The 22,357-nt window shown below is 42.3% G+C and overlaps 1 protein-coding gene across 5 annotated transcripts in view; it reads left to right on the top strand.

Annotated features, from left to right (window-relative positions):
• Positions 1-22,357, top strand: part of PITPNA (phosphatidylinositol transfer protein alpha) — a 45,516-nt gene that overhangs the window by 6,218 nt on the left and 16,941 nt on the right. For all 5 annotated transcript variants that reach the window (XM_074974425.1, XM_074974424.1, XM_074974426.1 and 2 more), the window contains 2 exons: positions 9,211-9,356; positions 13,080-13,171. In XM_074974425.1, coding sequence (XP_074830526.1) covers positions 9,211-9,356; positions 13,080-13,171 — 238 coding nt within the window. The remainder of the gene's footprint in view (positions 1-9,210; positions 9,357-13,079; positions 13,172-22,357) is intronic.

The following is a 22,357-nucleotide window of genomic DNA, read 5'->3' as shown; positions in this document are numbered from 1 at the left end:
AAGCTTTAATGAATCTCTGAGGTTCCTTTTAATCTGGGTTTTTCTACAGTAGAAAATGTAATTGTGTTAAAACGTGTTACCTAACAACGTTAAACATTCAGTGTAGATGAGGACTGTTGTGTTTTAAAATTGTCAGTTTGTTATGGTCAATCCTGTTGTCCACCATGTGGTTAACCATGACCAGCGGTTATGATTTTTAAACATCACAGTACAAGAAATGTTCAGTCAAATAAATTTAACTTGATTGAAAACATACTTAACATCTTTGTAGACGCAGTGTAACACATTTCAGATTAAGGGCGTGTCTACATGGGAAAATTTTCCCAGTTAAAGCTATGTAAGATCAGATGTGAATTTAAACTAATAGGGGGGTTATACTGGTATAACTCCCTGGGTGGACATTTTTATTCTGGAATAACAGTAGCTTGCTTGCTTGCTTGCTTGCTGATTTAGCTTATATCACTTTGGAAGGAGTTTAAGTTAACCCCAAAAAAGTTTGGTTAATTTAGTCTGAAATAATAGTGTATATCGGTTTAAATTCACACCTTAGTTTATACCAGTATAACTTTCCTGTGTAGACAATCCCTAAGTTTTCCACCTAGGGCAAGTCTACACTACAAAATTAAGTTGACCTAAGTTACGTCAACATACAGCCGCTACAGTAATTGAAGTGGTTTTACACATGTGCGCTACGCTCCTTGTGTCGGCAGTGTGCATCCTCACCAGGAGTTCTTGCACTGATTTAACTGCCAGTGTGAGGCATTGTGGGACAGCTTCTGAAAGGCAGCAACAGTCGACATAAGCAATGCAGTGTCTACACTGACACTGCATCGACTTAACTACATCGATTTAAGTGCTACGCCTCTCACTGAGGTGGGTGAGTTAATCAGTGGGAGCTACATTTGAGTGTAGATGCTTAGAGTTAGGTCAGTATAAGCTACTTTACGTTGACCTAACTTTGTAGTGTAGACCAGGCCCTAGACTATAACTTGCTGAGTTCAAATGAGATTAAACTGTGTTTGTGTAGGTGTTAAGAGGATTTTCAATCATGTTACTCTAAATCAATTGAGTTAATTTAGGAAAAATCCACCCCCCTGAGAGATGTAGCTATATCACCTAACCTCCAGTGTAGACAGTACTAGGTTGACAGAAGAATTTTAGGGAGGTGAATTAACTACAGTAATGAGAGAACCCCTCTCATTGCTGTAGTGAGTGTCTACACTGAAGCGCCACAGTGGCGCAGCTGTGTGTCCATAGAGTTTTAAATGTAGACATACCCTTAATTGAAAAACGCACCTTTTTTGCCCAGGTAGACAAAGCCTTAGGCCTTGTCTAGTTTAGGATTTTAGGTGTGATGTTAGTATAAATGTGTGCTACTACAACTTAAATCCTAGACTAAACAGGGCATCGGCTTTTAACATCATGTTAGTAGACAAGCACTGAGTGGCAGCTCATGAGTTATTGTCGCTCAGGTAAATGCTGAAGCTGTGAACTGGCTCTCAGTTATACAGCAGCACAGTATTATGGCTCTATTCACACTGTGAAAAATGGCCTTTTGATGACCATGATTGTCTGAGTGGGTCCTTCTGTTTTTCATTCCCTTCGCCTGCCCTCACAACCCCACAGTAATGTTGAAAATGGCTTAATTGTAGTTGAGACAAATCTCTTCTCCAAGAACATGATTACTGGAACAGTGCTGAATGCAGTTTTGTCCTATCTATTCTAGCAGTTAAATCACTCTCAGCGCTAGCTAAAGTGACCCACTAAGACGTCCATTGTCAAAAGCATGTTATGCTCCCAATGTAGATTGGGGGCTGTGTGCATGGTGAAATGCAGAGAAGGTATGTGGTTGATACATGTCTACCTAAGAGTAGTAATATGTTTGTCCTGACATTGTGCTCACACAGTTAAACTGTCTCTACTCCAAAAACATTCATAGTCTAATTGACCTAGAGAAGACACTCCTCATTAGGAAGGAATAACTTGCATTTTAAAAAATTAATTATTTCTAGGAACTTGTAATATCTAGGTACCATGGAAGGCGAGAACTCAAGGGGGTTAAATGAATTAAGGGTGAATAAAAAAAGCAAGCCTTCTTGGTTTTGAAAATTCTTATCTAATTATTTTCAATGTATTTCTTGGGCCATACATGTACTTTGCTTTTTCTTGGAAGAATGCAAGTCTGCACAGTAAACTCCCTTTAGATGTAAACCATATTTCTAAACAAAATAGCTAGGTTTCATTAAAAAAAACACAAAACCTAAAATTCCTAAAGCACTGAATCCATGTTATAGACCAACAGCAGTGAAAATTTTAAGAAGGCCCCCCACTCATTTAATCCAACTCCATAGTGTGAACACCGTATCTACACTTTATAGAACTTGCAGCTGAGCAGGTCTTTTCCAGATCTTGTAAAAATTACATCCCACTTTTTGGCTTTGCTTATATTAAGTTTTAACAGGTGTAGGAGATGGAATTCTGAGAATGGGTGTTAATAATGGAGAAGCTGATCTGATTATTTCTTCACTGGCCAATAGACAGCTGTGGAGAAATAACTGGTTCTGCTCCCTGGAATTCCAACTTCTGAGACGACACTCCTCTTTTATCTTCCCTCCGTCCTTGTGCTCTCAGCACCACTTCTCTGCAGAGAGATTCTGCCAGGGAATAAATACTTTTCCAGAGACCTACCTTCACATTCACAAAGTGGCCAAGGAGTTGGAGTGAAAATGACTCCAATCCCAAAGCGTGTCAGTAGCAGATGCTTCACCAGGCCTGGGCTCCTTTTGGGATATATTTCTCTGTTGCTGCCTCACTATAAACCTTTCATTTGAAATGTCAAGGTCCAGGGTTAACTTTAATTTTCTAATGCTTTTTGGTGAGAGAGCTGTTAGTACCATGCTCTTCATTTGTATGTTTCCTTTCTCTGAATGAAACAGCTACAGACTTGAAGAGGCACATGCTCTGAGTTTTGCTTGCATAACCAATGATTGATTGATTGATTGGCTCACTGCAGCAACCCCATCCATTTGGTCACTACTATAATAAATCCAACCCTTTTGGTGCCCTTGTACTCCTCTCTGATCTTGACCATAACTCTGGGGCTGAATGTAGCACATTCCTCTGAAAATATAGCTGGTAGTAAAAGAACAGAATTGTTGCCCTCTAGTAGCTTTTTCGCTCCCTAGAGGCTAAAACAGCATCATGTTAGTCCCTTCTCCCTAAAGACCATCCCAAGAGGGCACACATTTCTCTTCCCTCCCCCATATGCACATTTTGGCCATATGGTCAAATGGGGTGATGCTGTGCATGCACAGTGTGTTCTGGTCCTGCATTTGAAAGCTGATCACAGCAGGCAAAAGTATTTCAAACAGTTCACAAAAGAAAGGAAAAAAAAGTCTGTTTGTCTGAACTAATAAAGGGTGAGGAGAATCGTCCTCTATTGTTCTCCTTCCTGGGTGACATCTATGCAAGGTAAAGCTGTTGAAGTCTTTGAAATCCTGCCTCTGTGAGAGGCAGTTGGCATCTGACTGCACCTAGAATGTTGCCTCAACATTTGGCATCTCAGTCCCAAACTGAAGAGCACTCAGAAACGCAACAGAAGTGGTCAGGGGAAGAGAGAATGAGTTATAGGGAAGATGGAAAGAGTTAATTATGCAATATATCTTGAATCAGCAATGACTGGCAGGAAATAGGATTCTCCAGGTATCCAAAACTTCTAAACATCCAGATGGATGGGGAGTCATTTAGGAGCATCTAAGGGGCTATAACTTGGAGTAAAGGAATTTAATCAATGAAAGGAAAATGTAGTCTGAATGTGAGGAAACCCTTCCTGACAGTGAGGTCACTCCAGCCCTGGAATTGTCTGAGGGGAGCCAGATCATCCCAAAGTAGATGAGCCAAAGCACTAGAACATGCTCTCTGACCCTTGCCCCCGGGAGACTGGACTGGATGGAACCTAACAGGCTTCTGCTTCTCTAAGTTCTCTGATACTGGGATTCAGCTTCATCAGGGTAAAGTGAATATGTTATTGGAGTTTTATTCCTCCCCTTGCTGATTTATTCAGTGCTATGAATGTTTAGAAATGTAGGTTGTGTATGTGTAGAAAGTGGAGGCCCCAGGCAATGTAAGGACTTGTATCTTTCGGGCACCCTTTGCATCTGAGAAGGTTGTCTTCTGAGCTTGAGGATGCCCTGCAGTCAACTCTTGAGTGAACTTGTTGATCTGGAGTGAAGGAATCCAGAATTCCAAAGAGTTCAGTTATAAATCTGTTTAGAAGCCTGTAATGTGAGGAGCAGAAGGGGTGCTTTCCCCATTGGCTCCTTGCTGCCCTAAAGGAGAATAGGATGTAACTGCTAGGAAGTCTCAGAAGCAATATCAAGTCGGTGAGTCTTTGGATTGCCCAGTTAAATGCTGGTCTGGGATAGACCTTCACTATCCTATCCCTCAGCGGGAGCCCCTTCACAATGGGTGGTGGCATTCTGACACAATTGGCAGGAACGGTTTCCTGTTTAGCCCAGCTGATAAGGCATGGGATCTGGGCCCATGTTGTGCTTGTTGTTTACAAGAACTTGATGATGTTCAAAGCCACCGAAGAGTGAACATGATTGCCATGCCTCTCAAAATCCCAGGTGAAGGAATGCACACTGTGTTTCATGCCTGACGAGGTCGGTGGACTACGCACTCCCAATCCTGGGGGAGAGGATGCTGGCCGGGCTGTTTGCTGCTCTTAGGATTCAGTTTCCAGGCTACAGAAAGTAGGGTATATTAACTACTACACCTTTATTGCTATTATAGGTTCACTCTTATGCACAAAACTCTCACTAGACGCATGTGATACTGTTTATGGGTTTTGTGATTGTGGCAGATATGAAGCACAAATGGACTAACGAGACGAGAACCTAATTCCAACTTCAGTTTAATAGATGGAAATCTATCCTGGAAGACCTGGCAGCTGGACATCCAGTGCATTAACTGCTGCTTGACAGCCAGTGCCAATGTATGTGATATGGCAGTGTAAAAACTGATGTGATTTTGAGGCGTGGTGGCTTGGAGTAGGGAAGACAGTTTGTCTATTTGGTTCTGATGTGATATACTTGGGATATTGTGTACCTCTGGGCACCTCATTATTAGGAAGATCTTGACAAACTCGAGGGAGTTGAGAGAAAACAAATGATCAGGAAGGCGAGAGGAATTGTGGCTTCTGAGGAAAGAATAATGGCTGAATACCAAATAACTTTGCCAGGTGACACTAAGGTGAGAATGTGACAACCTACGAATACTGAAGTTATGGAAGTCCCAATTGTGGTGAAGAAAGTAGGATGATTCAAGGACTATAAGTATGAATAAAGTGCGAGAATTTAGGCTGAATATCAGGAAAAGCTTCCAGATTGTGGATCTCTTGGACCATGAGCCTGCTGAATGTAGACTGGAAAAAAAAAATCTGGATTGTAGGAACAATATTTCATTGTCAGGGAGCAGACAAGCTATCCTATTACGTCTTTCAATGAATCCTTCCCTTTGGTGTGGGCACCTCGGACCAGCATCCATCTAGCTGTTTGAGCTCTTTCCATTTCTGAGATTTGCAATACTGGGTGCAGGGACTTGGCCAGCTGTGTGTGGGTGTCTGACCAGCTGCATCTTTGAAAGCGTTGTTATGGATTAGAGCTGTGTGTGTACAAGTTCTCTGCCGCCTCCTTGTCCTCTCACATGGGAAGGAGCTTGCCAAACACAAAGGATTCTTTTATTTCCATATTGAGTTCTAAGCTGCTTCTAGGGAACAGCTTTTTTCCCCAAAGGGGCCGGCTGTGTTGAATTCCGACCTCGTCCATGAAATTCTGCTAATACAGTGAACTCTGATCTCTGTATGAGAGGCCTTTCACAGACCCTGCTGTGGGTTGGCTGTGGAAGTCAAGAGAGAGCTCTCAGGAGTTCCGAAAGCAAGTTTGTGTGTCGTGCCTACTCTTCCCAGCAGTTCTAGGATTCAGACTTTCGGAGGACACAGCCTGTTTTTCTATTAACATTTCCCAGCAGAATCTGTGGGATCTGCTCTTATTTAATGGACAAATTTATCTGGATGTCCTACCCTTGTATTAATGGAATTAAAGGATCAGGAATATCAGGGAAGATTAAAGGGTAAAGATGCTAGCCCAGTGGGCTGATCCTCTTAGGGCTTGAACTTTGACTTATATCCCTGAGGTGGAATGAATGAATGAGAGACTGGTACTAAAAGGGATTAGTTTGTACCTCCCGGAGACCTGACCCCGAGACACGCTGCAGAGCGGGCAAAGCCATTCTATCTGCTCTTTCTAGGGCTGGGGTCACTGAGTTGATGACACTTTCTCTTGCAAAGGAAATACAATATATTCTTCTCTGAAATAAACTCCTGTTTCATAACTCCACTGAGTTCTCTGTCAGAGAGAACTATGTGTTCTGCTTTTATGGGTCAGCCACAGGAAACCACAAGGAATGCAGTGTGTGAAAAGTCAAGAGATGGAGCATTTTGATATGGAATGAGACCCAGTTTGTTGGTGGCAGTGAGGGAGCTGCCCAGAATTACTTCAGAAGTAAAGGGTTTGCACAACTCAGTGCAACAGTGTGTGCATATGCAGCAGTGCTCTGACTGAACTGTCCATTTCACTGAGTGCAGGGAGAAATCATTACAGAAATAAATGTTTTTATTCTGGGGCACTTCTGTGCAGAGGCCTTCTAAAAAGTCAATGATTCTGCTAAATGTGCTGCTGAAAGGGATTGGGAAGTGAGCCTGAACTTGAGCAAATCTTCTCTGGTGTGATCTCTGACTCGTCCCTGGCTACCCAAGGGAAGGAGACCTAGACATACCCTTGGCACACCATCGGCTTTCACTTACTGGTGATCTTTGCTGTTACTTTCTAAATTTGTTCTTGTTCTGTTAATACTCGATGGAAAAAGCCTGCAATGCATACAGGCTGCATTTATGTCAGATGCCATGGTAAAGAACTTAGCAGGTATGGAAATACTTCTTTTCAAACAGCTGTTGCTGGGCCTGGAATTGAGAGTGCTGCACTCTCACTACTGGTTTTGTTTTGTAGGCTTTTTGATCACCACCCTGCTTATTTTGTATGAGGGAATGTATACCCACAGCAGCACAGCTCTGGCGCTGCAGCACCATGGTGTAGATTCTTCCTGCATTGACAGAAGGGATAGCTAAGTCAATAGAAGATACCTTCCATTGACATAGCTGTGTCTACACCAGAGGTTAAGTTGACCTAACTACAGTGCTCAGGGTGCAAGTAGACCAGGCCTTAGTTTAGGCATACAGAGTGATGACTAATCCCTATTCCTTTTTGTTCAGAATTTAATTTTTCCTTACTTGCTACACTGTGCTCTCTGTCTAGGTAAGGGAAGAGTGGGTATTGGGTAGTGTGGATCCCTCTGTTTCACTTCATTTAGATTTCTTTTTTTTATGTGCACATCAGCTATGATGCTAATGTTTTTTGGTCTACCTAGCATTTTGCCGACTGCCTTTTGTTCTTTCAAATAGGCTCTCTACATTTACTGCCTTGGTCAACCACTCCTTTGCTTCTGATACTTTCACCTCTCTGAACTGTCACTTTCCATCCACATCTTGAACATCCCCTTTCAGACTAATACTCCAATGTCCTAATACTCAGACCTCTCCACTGGCTCCCAGATCCACTTCAGGATCAAGTTCAGAAAATCCTTCATGGATTTGCTTCACCTGATCACATCTCTCTTGACAAGTCTGATCACTCCCTCTTCTCCATTCCTGTGTGTAGTCATGCCACTGATGTTGAGAGAGCCTATCCGTTTATGGCTCTTGCCACCCAGAACATCCTCCCTCTTATGACTCCATCCCATTTAACCTCTTTTCTACCTCCCCTATCCTTCTGAATTTCCTTTTGGTATTCTTTTTAAAGCATTTGGGAGACACTTTATATGCAAGAGGCTGTACAGTGTAAAGTAGTGTTGAATTTAGTGGCCAGTACTGATGGAGAAAGAGGGCTAAGGCTGTCAAATTTTGAGTGTTTGCAAGAGGCTCAAAGATCTGGGCAGGAATGTTACTGGATGTTTAAGGCTCTGTGTCCTACATGATAGTGTAATGCCAAAGGCCAGGAGGAGGGTGCAGTGCAGAAAGAGCCTGCCTATAGAAGGTGTAGTAAGGAATGGGCCTGTGTAATTAGGGCAAATTCAACCATTTTGAACTATAACCCTCTAGCCAAAAGATAATGGCACATGTGGTAGGGAAGAGAACAAGGGTAATATGAATCATATGGTCATTTGGGAAGCTAAAACTTGTTCAATTACGACTTTTAAACATGAATGAGGCTTTTTGTAAGGCTCTTCGAAGTGAGTTTTGGGAAAGGACTTAAGTGGGCTGAAGGAGAAAATGTGGGTGGGAGTAAAGTGAGCAGAGGAGGGGAGGAGCTATGTTGTGGAGAACCTGGAAGGTGAGAGCAGGGAGCTTGGGTTGGGTTCAGGAGGCAAATAGAGATTCAGTGAAGGGATTTTAAGAGTAGCCTGAAAATGGCTATGGTGCCAGCAGGAGAGAAGGTTTGGATACATTGGGAGGCATGAGCTATATAGAGACTGCCATAGTGAAGCCACCCACAGATGGCTGTCTTTAATTGGTAAACACATAATGAAAATTCCTTTGTAGGATGCCTTGGGATCCTTCATGACAAAGTGCTGTATACATGTCAGAGCCTGTTGAGAACTAGTGGAGTGTGTGTTATGCATGTCACCTGAACAGCAGATGCATCTTATCTGGTTTTATACACGGTGAATAGAAATGTGTGGGTTTGACTACTGCAGAGCTGTTGTTTTTCTGACACTTTCTAAATGGCAGCCAAACACCCATTTATCTCCCACTTCTGGTTTCCTCTGTAAATTTCTCCACATATTGGATTTCTTTGAGGTTGAGGCAGAGGTTGGAGGATAACATCACTGTTGTCTGCATTCTCCTTCTTGTACACTTGAGAGCTATCTGTTGAGTTCCTAAGGGAAGTCATTAGTGAAATGATACTTAGATGGAAATGGATATAAAAGTGGTATCCATCTTCCAATGCCTATATTTTGGCTGATATCTGACATGGTTGTATGTTAGGAGTGGGACACATCTCATTTATTTTTGTCCCCAGCTTCTTGCAGTTTAATTATGTTGACACCATCTAAATTATGACTATTGCAATAATGTGTCTTTAACTCCTTCAGTATCAAGTGGGACAGCTGTATTCTGTGGCAGAAGCCAGTAAAAATGAAACTGGTGGAGGTGAAGGCGTGGAGGTTCTGATGAATGAACCCTACGAGAGAGATGGAGAACGTGGTCAGTACACACACAAGATCTACCATTTACAGAGGTATGTGGGATGGAGAAATGGCCTATTTCCAGCTGTGAGTGGGATCAAAGAATAAGGGGAACTGTATAAATAGGATACAATTTAGGAAACCACTACACAGGTTAGAGTGTAGATCATGCAAGTTTTCATAGATTCACAGCAACTGGAAACAGAGTCATCCTACCTGCCCCTGCTAGGGCTTGCTGTTGCAGTGAAAGAGAAGAACCTAGGAACTGCTTCCTGGACTGGAACAGTTACTAGTGGGACTAAAACTGTCACCCACCATCACCAGAGAAGTTCAGAGCTATCACTGGGCCTTGGGCTCTTGAGCAGGGGAGTAATGCCAGGGGGAGAAAAAGAAAACGGGCAGTCATGTAGCATGAGTCAGGAGAGAGGAGGACTCGGTGATGGAGCAACATATCCCAGGGTATCAGCATAAGATAGACAAACACTTGCAGAGGACCAGGGTGGTGGAAAGGAACAGAAGAGATGGGGCTACAGGTGTCACACTCAGGGCTGCAATCCGGACCAGTGAGGAGTTGTGACACTGCCTTTCCTGTAACCCCAAGTGCATCAGTCTGCTTTCCTCATGTGGTTCTCTTGTCAGAATGCTTCCAGACAGCATACAAGCATGTAGTACCGTGACTGTATGCTGTGCAGCCCTGGTTCACTGCTCTGACCCCAGCAGCCTGCCTACAACACAGTAGCCTCACTCCTTGGTTACTTCGTGCAGAGGTGACCCCAACGCACTCCCAGTCCCAAATTTTCCCAAAACCTTGTGCTCTGCTATGATCAGCTGTCTCCTGAAGCATTCAGAGATATATTAGTTTATTTGCTCCTTTAAAGAGATGAAGATACATTAGCTTACTAATTTAACTGGGGATAAGTACATCCTTCCCTTCAAGCACAGCATGGAGTTGGTTTATTGTTGATAAACTTTTCTGTTTACAAGAGGACTGTAGGTTAAATGATACCAAGTACTGTAGAAGAAATAAAGCTAGCGTTACAAACACACAGAAGTAGAAATACGCTTTCTAATGGCTAAGACCTAACTTAACAAGTTACAGTCTTTGTTGAAGGTCCTTACCAATTTGCAGTTCCTTCAATTGGGCTCTTTGGTTGAAGGACCCATCTTTCTCAGCTTGCTACAGCTGTGGCCTCAGTGTCTGTCCAGAGATGGATGCCAAGATGGCTTCTCCTAAATCCTTATAGCTTCCTAAACTTACTGTTTTGTTCCCAGATTCAAGATGACCTCATGTTACTCTTTCCTTCCTGTAGATTTTGGATCCCCTTGCTGATTTGTATGGAAATGGGGCATCCATTGTTTTTGGTCACACCTTGCTTAGTTTCATTGGAGGTAGACAGCTAAATTCCTTTCTGTCTGGGAGGGAACCTGTTAAGAATTCATATTTCCTCGTATCGTGTTAATACATACATTTCACAATAATATTAATCACCAGTGTGTCATTAGCTTTGAGAAAAGACCTTACTTGATACACTTTTTTAAAATATAGTAATATTGTTTACAATCAGTTGATTCCATTACTTATTTGAGGTTCAGACCACCTGTCTTTATAGCCCAGATAAAATTTTCTCTTGCCTACTGGGGTGTAGATGCAATGCTGTCTTCTCCCCTACTTGATAGCTTTGTTCACCTTATATGTAGATAGAATCTACCTTATATGTAGAGGTCATCTAGTCCAGTTCTGCACTAAGTATTATCCGTGACAGATGTGTGTCTAACTTGCTCTTAAAAGTCTCCAAGTATGGAGATTCCATAATGTGTCTGAGCAATTTATTTCAGTGCTTAACCACCCTGACAGGAATTTTTTCCTAAAGTCCAACCTAAACCGGCCTTTCTGCAATTTAAGGCCATTGCTTCTTGTCCTGTCCTCAGAGGTTAAGGAGAATAATTTTTCTCCTCCTCCTTGTAATAAGCTTTTATGTACTTGAAAACTATTCTCATGTCCCCAGTCTTCTCTTGTCCAGACTAAACAAACCTAATTTTTTCAATCTTCCCTCCTTTTTGTTGCTCTTCTCTGGACTTTCTCCAGTTTGTCCACATCTTCCTTGAAATGTGGCACCCAGAAGTGGACACAATACTCCAGTTGAGGCCTAATCAGTGTGGGGTGAAGAAGTAGTTCTCGTGTCTTGCTTACAACACTTATGCTAATACATCCCAGAATCATGTTTGCTCTTTTTGCAACAGTGTTACCCTGTTGACTCATATTTAGCTTGTGATCCCATCACCCCCAGATCTTTTTCTGCAGTACTCCTTCGTAGGCAGTCATTTCCTGTTTTGTATGTGTGCAACTGATTGTTCCTTCTTAAGTGGAGTACTTTGCATTTGTCCTTATTGAATTTCATCCTATTTTCTTCAGACCATTTCTTCAGTTTATCCAGATCATTTTAAATTTTAATCCTATCCTCCAAAGCACTTGCAACTTCTCCCAGTTTGGTGTTGTCTGCAAACTTTGTGTACTCTCTAGATAGATCTTCACCGTCTCTGTCTGATGACCAGGCTGGACGGACAAACAAATATATATATCTTTGTCTAGGGCACACTGGGCTTATGCATGGCTTGCCAAACATATTTTAAGAATATAATTCTAGCACATATTCATAGCTTTTTGTACACACCATGTGCATACCTCAAACAAGAATATTAAGCGAGTTGTTAGTTTTCCAATGATATTTTACATGTCACCTTTTTTCATTTACAGATTATGACAACAATGTATTGTGTACTGAGTATGTCTGGGCTGAGAGAGTAGTGAACCACAAATGGGCCTCTGTGTCACAAGCGGATAGGAAGAGGGCTTTGAAATTAAATTATATAATGCTGTTTTTTTGTTCTTTTCAAAACAGGCAAAACAGTGAAGAGCTAAAAACTGATGAAACACTTTACTATCCTTAGTTTTCCATATAAGCAATGACTGTTTGTCACTGGGATGTCTACTTATAGAAAATGAGATTGTGACGGAGATGTTATGAGGAGAGGCGTCCACAGGACTCTTTATTAGGATGTGGTCTATACTGTTTGAGACTCTCAGGTGTTCCTACAGCAGCCTGTAGATCCTGCTGTGACCAAAGTGTGGTGGACAGACTTAGACATTTTCTGTACCCTGGTAGGTTGGGTTGTGGAATAGATGGAAATCACAGCCGTTAGTGGAATAACAATAGTAAGTAGCACCAGTTGTGCTGTGGTGCTGTGAACATTAGAGCAGACTAATAGTTGGGAAAGATGGTAAGAGCTAAGTGGTTATGACAGGTTATAATACCAGAGCTCGTCTCAAGTTGTACAGTCCAGGCGTTGCTAACGGATGCTTCCCATTATAAACATGGCTGCTGTCTTGGGAAATCCAGAATCTGTAGTGGTTTTGATCGTTAATTATAACCCTGTTATCCAGCATTGTGGTAGAGAAACTTGGGTAGAAAAATGTTTCCAAGTTGTCAGCCTGCATTCAACATCAGGTGTGCCTTTGCTCCCCTGTACAAAGCAGGGAAGGGTTGGCACCTAGCCCATATACATTTATTCCGTTTCTGGGCATCCTACTAACAGAAGAATGAACATTCCTAGTGGTGATGATTGTGAAAACGCAAACACATCCAGGGCATGGGGGTCTATATTTAAGGGTGGGTGCCTTGCATGTCTCAAGCAGTGTTTGAGTCACAGTCAATTGAACATGGATATAAAAACTCTTATCTTGCTTCTCCTCCGCCACCCCACTCCCCAAACTGCAGCAAAGTGCCGTCATTTGTGAGAATGCTGGCCCCAGAGGGAGCCCTGAACATACACGAGAAAGCCTGGAATGCATACCCCTACTGCAGGACTGGTGAGTACATTGGGATGATTTTTTTAACCAAAGAGGGGCAGTTAATTTGATGATTTGGCTGCTGCCTGCAGTCTATAGTCCATAACCCCTTCCTGTGGTTCGGGAAAATGAGAATTTAGAGCTAAGGGGGCATTAAAAGAAATGTTCCTGCCTGACAGTGGCAGTGCAGTATAATGACAGTGCAGAGCTCCTGCTAATAAACAGGGAAACCTAAGTAGCCTGGGGATTGGTTGGGGCAGGGTGTGAGAAGGGGCAAAAGTAAGAAATGGATGTGACCCTAATACTGTAGGTTTGGAGAAAGACTTGGTAGTGGGAGAACCACAGTATGACTAGAACTGTGAGAGGTTATTCTAGTGGCTTGGCAGCAAATGCATGACAGAGAAACTGTTATGTACTTTAGTGCAATGGAAGTACTTTGGTGTAGACATTTGAAAGAGATGGAGTAAGAGAGGAGCTGGGGAGGACCTGGTTATCTTTTGCTTAATGCAATTTGAAGGGAACAGTATCATCATTGCCCCAGTGATTCCTCCAATAGTAAGATCAAAAGTGGTGAAGCTGGAACTGAAAGTACAACTAGATACTGGTGTATTAACACTAGAGCAGCATGTTTTATGAGTCTCCCTGGAAAAGCAATAGTGTGCCACTTCTAAAACAAAATCTCAGACAGCAAGTGCAGAGTTAATCCACTACTGAACTTTGAGATTCTGCTTGAGGTGGATCATGAAGATGACACAACCCCTTTTCATTCTTATGGGATAGAATATTTAAAATTCATGTGGAAAAAGCATTGCTGCAACGTTATGGTTGAGAACTTCAATGGACAAATCATCTGTTCTTCATTTATTGTTCCCATGGTAACAGTAACTTAATCTCCTTGGGTTTATGTAATATTTGGGGTTACTTTTTATGCTATTAAATTTATCCTTTGGCAGAGGTACAGTTGCTATGGGAACCAATATTTACAATTTACTGTCCTTTGCACTTAACATTTTTAACTGCAGCATTTCATTAATGGCTTTTTCTGCATTGAATTTCCTTGTTTTGTAAATGAGGGTTAGAAAAAAAAAAGATAGAGAAGGGAAAAAACAAAACATTAAAGAAATCTAATTTCAATATGTGATAAACTGCATGTATTGATGTTGTGTTTGCAAGGCTACATTCAAACTAGGGCTGTCAAGCAATTAAAAAAATTGATTATGATTAGTTGTACTGTTAAATAATAGAATACCATTATTTAAATATTTTTGGGTGTTCTCTACGTTTTCAAATATATTGATTTCAATTACAGCACAATACAAAATGTACAGTGCTCACTTTATATTTTTGATTACAAGTATTTGCACTGTAAAAAAAAATAATAGTATTTTTCAATTCACCTAATACAAGTACTGTAGTGCAATCTCTTTATCATGAAAGTTGAACTTACAAATATACAATTATGTACAAAAAATACTGCACTCAAAAACAAAACAATCTAAAATTTGAGTCTCCAAGTCCATTCAGTCCTACCTCTTGTTCAGCCAATCGCTCAGACAGACAAGTTTGTTTACATTTACGGGAGATACTGCTGCCTGCTTCTTATTTACAATGTCACCTGAAAGTGAGAATAGGCATTCTCATGGCACAGTTGTAGCTGGCATCGCAAGATATTTATGTGCCATAAGATTCATATGTCCCTTTGAGCTTCAACCACTATTCCAGGGACATGTGTCCATGCGGATGAATGGTTCTGCTCGATAACAATCCAAAGCAATGCGGAAACAACACATGTTCATTTTCATTATCTGAGTCAGATGCCACTAGCAGAAGGTTCATTTTCTTTTTTGGTGGTTCGGGTTCTGTAGTTTCCACATCGGAGTGTTGCTCTTTTAAGACTTCCGAAAGCAAGCTCCACCCCTCATCCCTCTCAGATTTTGGAAGGCACTTCAGATTCTTAAACTTTTGGTTGAGTGCTGTAGCTATCTTTAGAAATCTCACATTGGTACCTTCTTCGTGTTTTGTTAAATCTGTCCTTAAAATGAACAACATGTGCTGGGTCATCATCCGAGACTGCTATAATATGAAATATGTGGCAGAATGCAGATAAAACAGAGCAGGGGCACACAATTCTCCCCCAAGGAGTTCGGTCACAAATTTAATTAACGCATTATTTTTTAACGAGTATCGGAAGCGTGTCCTCTGGAATGGTGGCTGAAGCATGAAGGGGCATATGAATATATCAAGGGGCATATGATGCATCCGATGAAGTGAGCTGTAGCTCACGAAAGCTTATGCTCAAATAAATTGGTTAGTCTCTAAGATGCCACAAGTACTCCTTTTCTTTTTGCGAATACAGACTAACACGGCTGTTACTCTGAAACCTATTTAACAGAGTGATTAAAACTGCGATTAATAGCAATTTTTTTAATCACTATTAATTTTGTTGAGTTAATCGCGTGAGTTAACTGCGATTAATCGACAGCCCTAATTCAAACAAATATAACTTTTGGATGTATAGCGACACTAATATGTAGGATATGGAGCTTGTTGACGTTATTTCACATACTTGAGAACACCAAAACACATGAAGTGAGTATTGAAATGGTCACAAATTAAAGAAAACTTACTTCATGTGTCTGTTTTGTTGGACATTCAAATCCAGTGGGCATCTGTCAAAGTGGTAATGCAGAAGCATCCAGTCAGCTTTTTCAAGCTTAACAAAGCCTCATTGAGTATGTCTACACTGCAGTTACACATCAGTGGCTGACCCATGTGAGTCGACACCCTTCCCCCATTGTGGGGACCCAGAGCCTGGGCTTCAGCCCAAGTCAGCTGACATGGGCCAGCTGCAAGCATTTAACTGCAGTGAAGACATATTGAGGCTTCCCTAGCTGGTACTAGATACTATGGTGATTGGGCCACTTTCTACATTCATACATATAGAAAGCAAATTTAAAGGGACACTGTCCTGTTAAAAATATTTTTTCTAAAAAGTCTTAACTGTATTACTAATAAAAGTTTGGGATACTCAAAAACTTATTTAAAACGTATCTTTCACATTTTATGCTATTTACTTTTTTGCCTTTCACTCAGTTTGGACAATGAATGGGGATTGGTTTCACTTTCTGGTTCTGTACTAACAGTGCTGAAGTATTTGGGTTTCAAACATTGAAAGGAATGTCTTCAGTCCAAACAGCTGTTTCATTTACTCTTTTAAATCATGGAAACATTTCTATTAGATTTTCACCTCCACTTAAATAAAACTTAGCATTGGGCCAAAACTTCCTGGCACTGACCTTTTTTAAAATTCGAAAACAAAGCCATTGTTGAGTTAACAAAACAAGAAAGCATCTGAACTATTTCCCCTTCCATCCCATCAGTACTCTGATTCTCAAAGCATGTCACACAGTTTTACTGGACTGTCCAAAACCTTTTCACCTGTGTGCTGAGAGCAAATAAAAACTTCAGTCTTAAAGGGAAAACTTTCAGATTCTTTGAAACTGAAAATGGTGGTATACAATGAAAACTTTCTCAACTATCAGTTATGCCAATACAATATGGGTTTGAAACTGCATTGTTGAGGGGGCTGGAGCAGAAGGCAGCTGCATACTCCCAGTGCGGGGGCTGATAGAAAAGTCTGTTTCAGTAATATGCCAGGCCTGACTTAAATCAAGATATGCAGTTCTAAGGCTTCTGATTAGTTGGCTTGGTAGTAACAGGGCAGTAGGAAAGAGAACTAGTTTGTGTCTGGTATGATGGCTTATTGTATTAACACTTCATCTCAGGAAAGATCAAGTACTTAGGTCACAAGTGACCTGACATAATGGCTTCCTGTATCTCTGCATTTGTACACAGCATAACATACTAAACGGTTTAGTTCAGGCTGATATGACTGACCAGCTTCTCAGTCAAACTGGAACTGGAGTAGCAAGGGGTTGACGGTTAGGACTGAAGTGAATTCAATTGTATGTAAAAATTAATGGAACTCCTGCCCATACTATACCTGTCTCAAGTTGGTGTTAGTTAATTACTTTCACAAGCATTAAGTTCGCTTACAAAGCTTTACCAAAGAAAGAGCCTGTATAAGTTTAGGTAAAACAATATTTTTAGTCATAATTACTGTTGCAATAATAGGGAAGTATTCAAAAGTTTGCCTGTAATTCTGTCCCCTTTTGCATATGCATTGTGATCACACAGTATTTTTTACAAAACTGCTGCCTTGTTCAGTGTGTATTATGGGCAGTATCTGAAGCTCTTGTCTCTTTGCCGCTTCTTCATTTACTACAGAAGTTGGAAGTGTCTAGAGAAAGAAGCAAGGAATTTCAGAAAGAGAGTCTTGTGGTTAAGACTCTGAACTGACACTCAGAACAACTGGGTTCTGGCCTTGGTTCTTCCAGCATCACAGAGCAAGTCTGTGGATGTCTTGTTGCCAGAAATTTTCAGGAGTGTCAACTAATTGTGTATTCATTTTCTGGGTGTCAATTTGAGACACCTACAGCCCAGCTTCCAGAAGTACTCAAGACTTGCAACTCCAAACTGAAGTCAATGGGAGCTGTAGGTCCCTCAGAACCTCTGAAAATTCAGGCACTTCCTGTTTCAAGTTGGGCATCCAAATTTAATGGAAATGTTTTTAAAAACCTGGTGTGTAAAATGGGATGCTGCTTCCCTGCTTCAGAGGAGTTATGAAGATCAATTCATTAATATTTGAGAGACACTCTGGTATTATGGTGATGGGGGGCCAAAGAAAAGCCCTTTGACAAAGTGCTAAAAGCAGGTGATGTGGAAAGCTGGGAAAGCTCCCATTTCTAATTCTGCAGGCTCTATGAGGTATTTGATTTGAAACCTGCCATTGTTCCAGGACTGAACATTGCCCATTTGGACATGAGAGGAAGTGTAATTTTGGAGGAAAGAATTAAATATTTTTGAGGTAGGCTGAATTTAAAAAAAAACCCACAAAAGTACAATGGCAGTTTGCAGCAGGTCTCAATCTGTAACTTACTGTTTACAACACTTATCACTGAGGTATCTGAACATTCTCCAGACCTGCTCAGAGATTTAGAATAGTCCAAGTTCTAGCAGAGCAGAGGAGTATGGTAGGATAAAGAAGGATGGTCTTGTGATTAAGACACTGGACTGGGATTTGAGAGCTGGGTGCAATTCCTAGCCCTGTCATAGATTTAATCTGTGTGCCTCCTTCCCTATCTGAACAGTGGGGATAATATTTCCCTCACAAGAGTGTTGTGGCATTAAATGTGTTGATGTGAGGTGCTTGGGGACTATGGTGATGAATGCCATAGAAAATCTTTTAAATAAATACATGCAATTTATGACATGAATGTCACCACATGATCTGTGCATGTGTGAGTAGATATAACACACATGCAGCTATAATAATTGTAAATGTCTGTATATGTTAAATATGGAAACTTACTGGTTAGACCAGTATACCTACTATAATAATACCCAGGCTTGTGTATTAGACACTCCTCAAACCTCTTATGTCCTTATTGTCCCTTTAATTTTAAAAAAAAAAGTATTGATTTGACTAAATGGTCTCCTTGGTGGACACCTTGTGAATCACATTTTAGTGTCAAATTTTACAGCCTTGTTCTAACTCAGTGGAAATCATTATTTTATAATGGAAATACTGACAGACTCTGAGGGCACAAGATAGAATGGTCTATGGCTGTTACAAGATCTTTAGTTAGTTTTTCTCTGAATAATTGAGCTTTGCTATCCAAGGAGTCTGATTACCACAAGCAGGAGAGATGCAGAGGGCAAAGAGTTCAGTTACCACATGCAGGAGTGATGAGGTCTACATTGGCTTAAAATCTAGCATTCTTTCAGTTTCAACTGGAGAGAGGCTTATCTGCAAGGTGAAGAATGATTGTTAAAATGCAGTCAGCTGATCAAACTTCTTCTATTTTCTCATCCAGCTGGATGAAATCCAGGAGCTAACAGTAGCAGCACGTAATTAGTAGTGGTCTGGGTTTCTCCATGTGTGAGAATTTATAGAGGGTTTCGAGTGGGGTGGAGCAAGTTTATTTTTGACAGACTATAGACACTGACAGGGAAAATGGATGTCTTCCTTCAATGAAACTGGCAGCAGCCTGGGAGCACTGTCCAGAATTGTCCCCTTGTGGCTGATATTGGGTGGAGGTGGTTGCAACTGTTAACTTTTCTTTTTCATTAACGTAATGTATCTCTTTCTTTTCATGTGTTGGTTTCTTGGAGCAGTTATTACAGTAAGTATTGCTTTTATCAATGATCTGTGGTGCTTGGAAGTGTGTGTAACTCTGTCTGGTACAAGGCACTGTGTATATGTGTAGGGAAGTCTCTGACCTGAGCAGGTGGAGTTGCTACTTTCTCAGTCATCCAGTTACATGGATGAGGAACTGGGTCTCAACATCTCTTCACAAACTGATATATTAAATGACACAGATGATTCTTTATTTACTGCAATGGCATTTGACTGTACATGTTTCAGAACAAACCATTATGGCAGATAGGTGGAGCAAACATAGAGCAAGTCTATCCAGTCCTGCTGCCTTTGGGCAACATGATCCCATGAGTAACCTGCCCTCTAAATTCCTTAACTCCTTGTATATACCAAATGCTTCACTAGTCTTGACTCATCCCACACCACCCACCAAGGATATATAGTGGCTCTTCTTTTCCTGTCATATCAGTCATTGCTTGAAACTGATGTCTCTTGCTCATTAGGGAGGAGAAATTCAAGTAGCTGTGGTGAAAGCTCTGTACACTGTACTGTCTGGTTTCAGTGCTTACCTGAACACTAAGGGCATGGCTACACTTGCAAATGTAGAGCGCTTTGAGTTAAACCAACCTTTGTAAAGCGCAGTAGGGAAAGCGATGCAGTCTGTCCACACTGACAGCTGCGAGCGCACTGGTGTGTCGGCACTTGCAGCGGCATTGGGAGCAGTGCATTGTGGGCAGCTATTCCACAGAGCACCTCTTCCCATTCTGGCGCTGTGGCTTGTGGGAAGGGGGCGGGAGGTGTGGGGCATTCTGGGTCCTGTCCCAATGCCTCATGATGCATCGGTTCGGATCCCAGCAATCCCTCTGCTTCTGTCCACAATTGGCACCATCTTTCAACATTTTTTGTACTGCGCGCTCTGTCTTCCCTTTTGGTCTGCAGGAATGGAGCCTGAACTGTTGAGGAATGTGTTGACAAGTCTTGCCAGCACATCATGTTTGGCACTTGAGTTACTCCTTAAGATCCAAAGTGACGGTGAGGACTTCGACGATGATATCGACTTGGGTAATGCATATGACATGAGATTGCTTGTGGCATTCACAGACATGCTCACCACCGTGGAACCCCGCTTTTGGGCTTGGGAAACAAGCACTGAGTGGTGGGATCACATCGTCAGGCACGTCTGGGATGATGAGCAGTGGCTGCAGGACTTTTGGATGAGAAAAGTCACTTGCATGGGACTGTGTGAGGAGCTTGCCCCCATCCTGCGGTGCAAGGACATGATGATGAGAGCTGTCCTGACTGTGGAGAAGCAGGTGACTATTGCAATCTGGAAGCTGGCAACTCCAGACAGCTACCGATCGGTTGCTAACCAGTTTGGACTGGGGAAGTCGGCCGTTGGAATCGTGTTGATATAAGTTTGCAGGGCCATTAATCGCATCCTGATCAGAAGAACTGTGACTCTGGGTAATGTGCATGACATTGTGGATGGCTTTGCACAAATGGGTTTCCCTAACAGAGGAGGGGCGATAGATGAGACGCATATTCCAGTTCTGGCACCAGCCCACCTAGCCTCCGAGTACGTTAATCGGAAGGGCTATTTCTCTGTGGTTCTCCAGGTGCTTGTGGATCACCGTGGGCGTTACATTGACATTAACGCAGGCCGGCCAGGAGAGGTGCATGACGCACGCATCTTTCGGAACACTGGCCTGTTCAGGAAGCTGCAAGCCGGGACTCTTTTCCCAGACCAGAAGATCACCGTAGGGGAAGTCGAAATGCCCACTGTGATCCTTGGAGACCCCGCCCACCCTTTAATGCCATGGCTCATGAAACCCTACTCAGGGAGCTTTGACAGCAGCAAGAAGCAGTTCAACAACAGGCTGAGCTGGTGCAGAATGACTATGGAGTGTGCTTTTGGCCGTTTAAACGGCTGCTGGCACTCTCTGTATGGGAAGCTGGACCTGGCCGATGACAGCATCCCTGCGGTTATATCCGCGTGCTATACCCTCCATAACATTTGTGAAGGGAGGGGTTGAATGATTCACTCAGGCATGAAACTTGGAGGTTCAACACCTGGAGACTGAATTTGAACAGCCAGAGAGCAGGGCTACTAGAGGGGCCTAGCGCGGGACTGCAAGGATTAGGGGATGCCTTGAGGGAGCAATTTGAGGCTGAAAGCCACCAGTAATGTCAGGTGTCCTGGATGGGAGTGAAGTGCAGTGGTTCCAATGTTAGTAGGAATCTGTGTTTGCTACATATGATACACTGACTTGCAGTGCCTTTTTCTTTCCTGGGCTAAGGTATCTTTTATGTTATGCAGTAATAAAGAATGTTTTCAAAGCAAAAAAATCCATTTAATGAAAAGAAAATGCATTTATTGAAAAGAGAAACAACTGCGTGGGAAACAGAAAGGACAAGGGGCTGGGGTGGGGAACGGTACAATCACAGGTTTGCGTATGTCCTGTTATCATACTCAGCCTTCCTGTCTGGAGTGCTGCGCAATGAGTGCTATACTGCATGGTGATGGGGGTTGAGCGCAGTGGGTAAGGGTCGTAGTTTTCAGGGCTGGGTGGTGAAGCTACAGGTGTTGGAGGCAGCTGGTGGCGGTAAGAACCTGGACGTTAGGGAAAGTGGGTTGGAGGTGACAAGGGAAAGAGTTTTGGGACAAGGGCTGCAGGGCGGGCTGGACGTGGTTGTGCTCCGCCTGCATGGCTATCCGCGCCTGGATCGAGTCCGCTTAGCGCTCCATGATACTTATCAGCCACTCTGTGCTTTTGGTGCCAGCGATCTGCATTCTGTTGGCGGACCCTCCTTTCACTCTCCTGCCACTCCTGCACTTTTTGATTTTCATTAAGGGAGTGTTGCATGACTTCATGCAGCATGTCCTCTTTGGTTCTATGTGGCCTCTTCCTGATTCTTTGCAGCCTCTCGGCCGGTGATAACACAGATGCTGAGATCTCAAGGTTGCATCTGTAAAGGCAAAATTTAAC

This window comes from Natator depressus, chromosome 17, assembly GCF_965152275.1.
Source record: "Natator depressus isolate rNatDep1 chromosome 17, rNatDep2.hap1, whole genome shotgun sequence".
Classification (NCBI taxonomy): domain Eukaryota; kingdom Metazoa; phylum Chordata; order Testudines; family Cheloniidae; genus Natator; species Natator depressus.
This window is presented reverse-complemented; position numbering and strand designations above follow the sequence as displayed.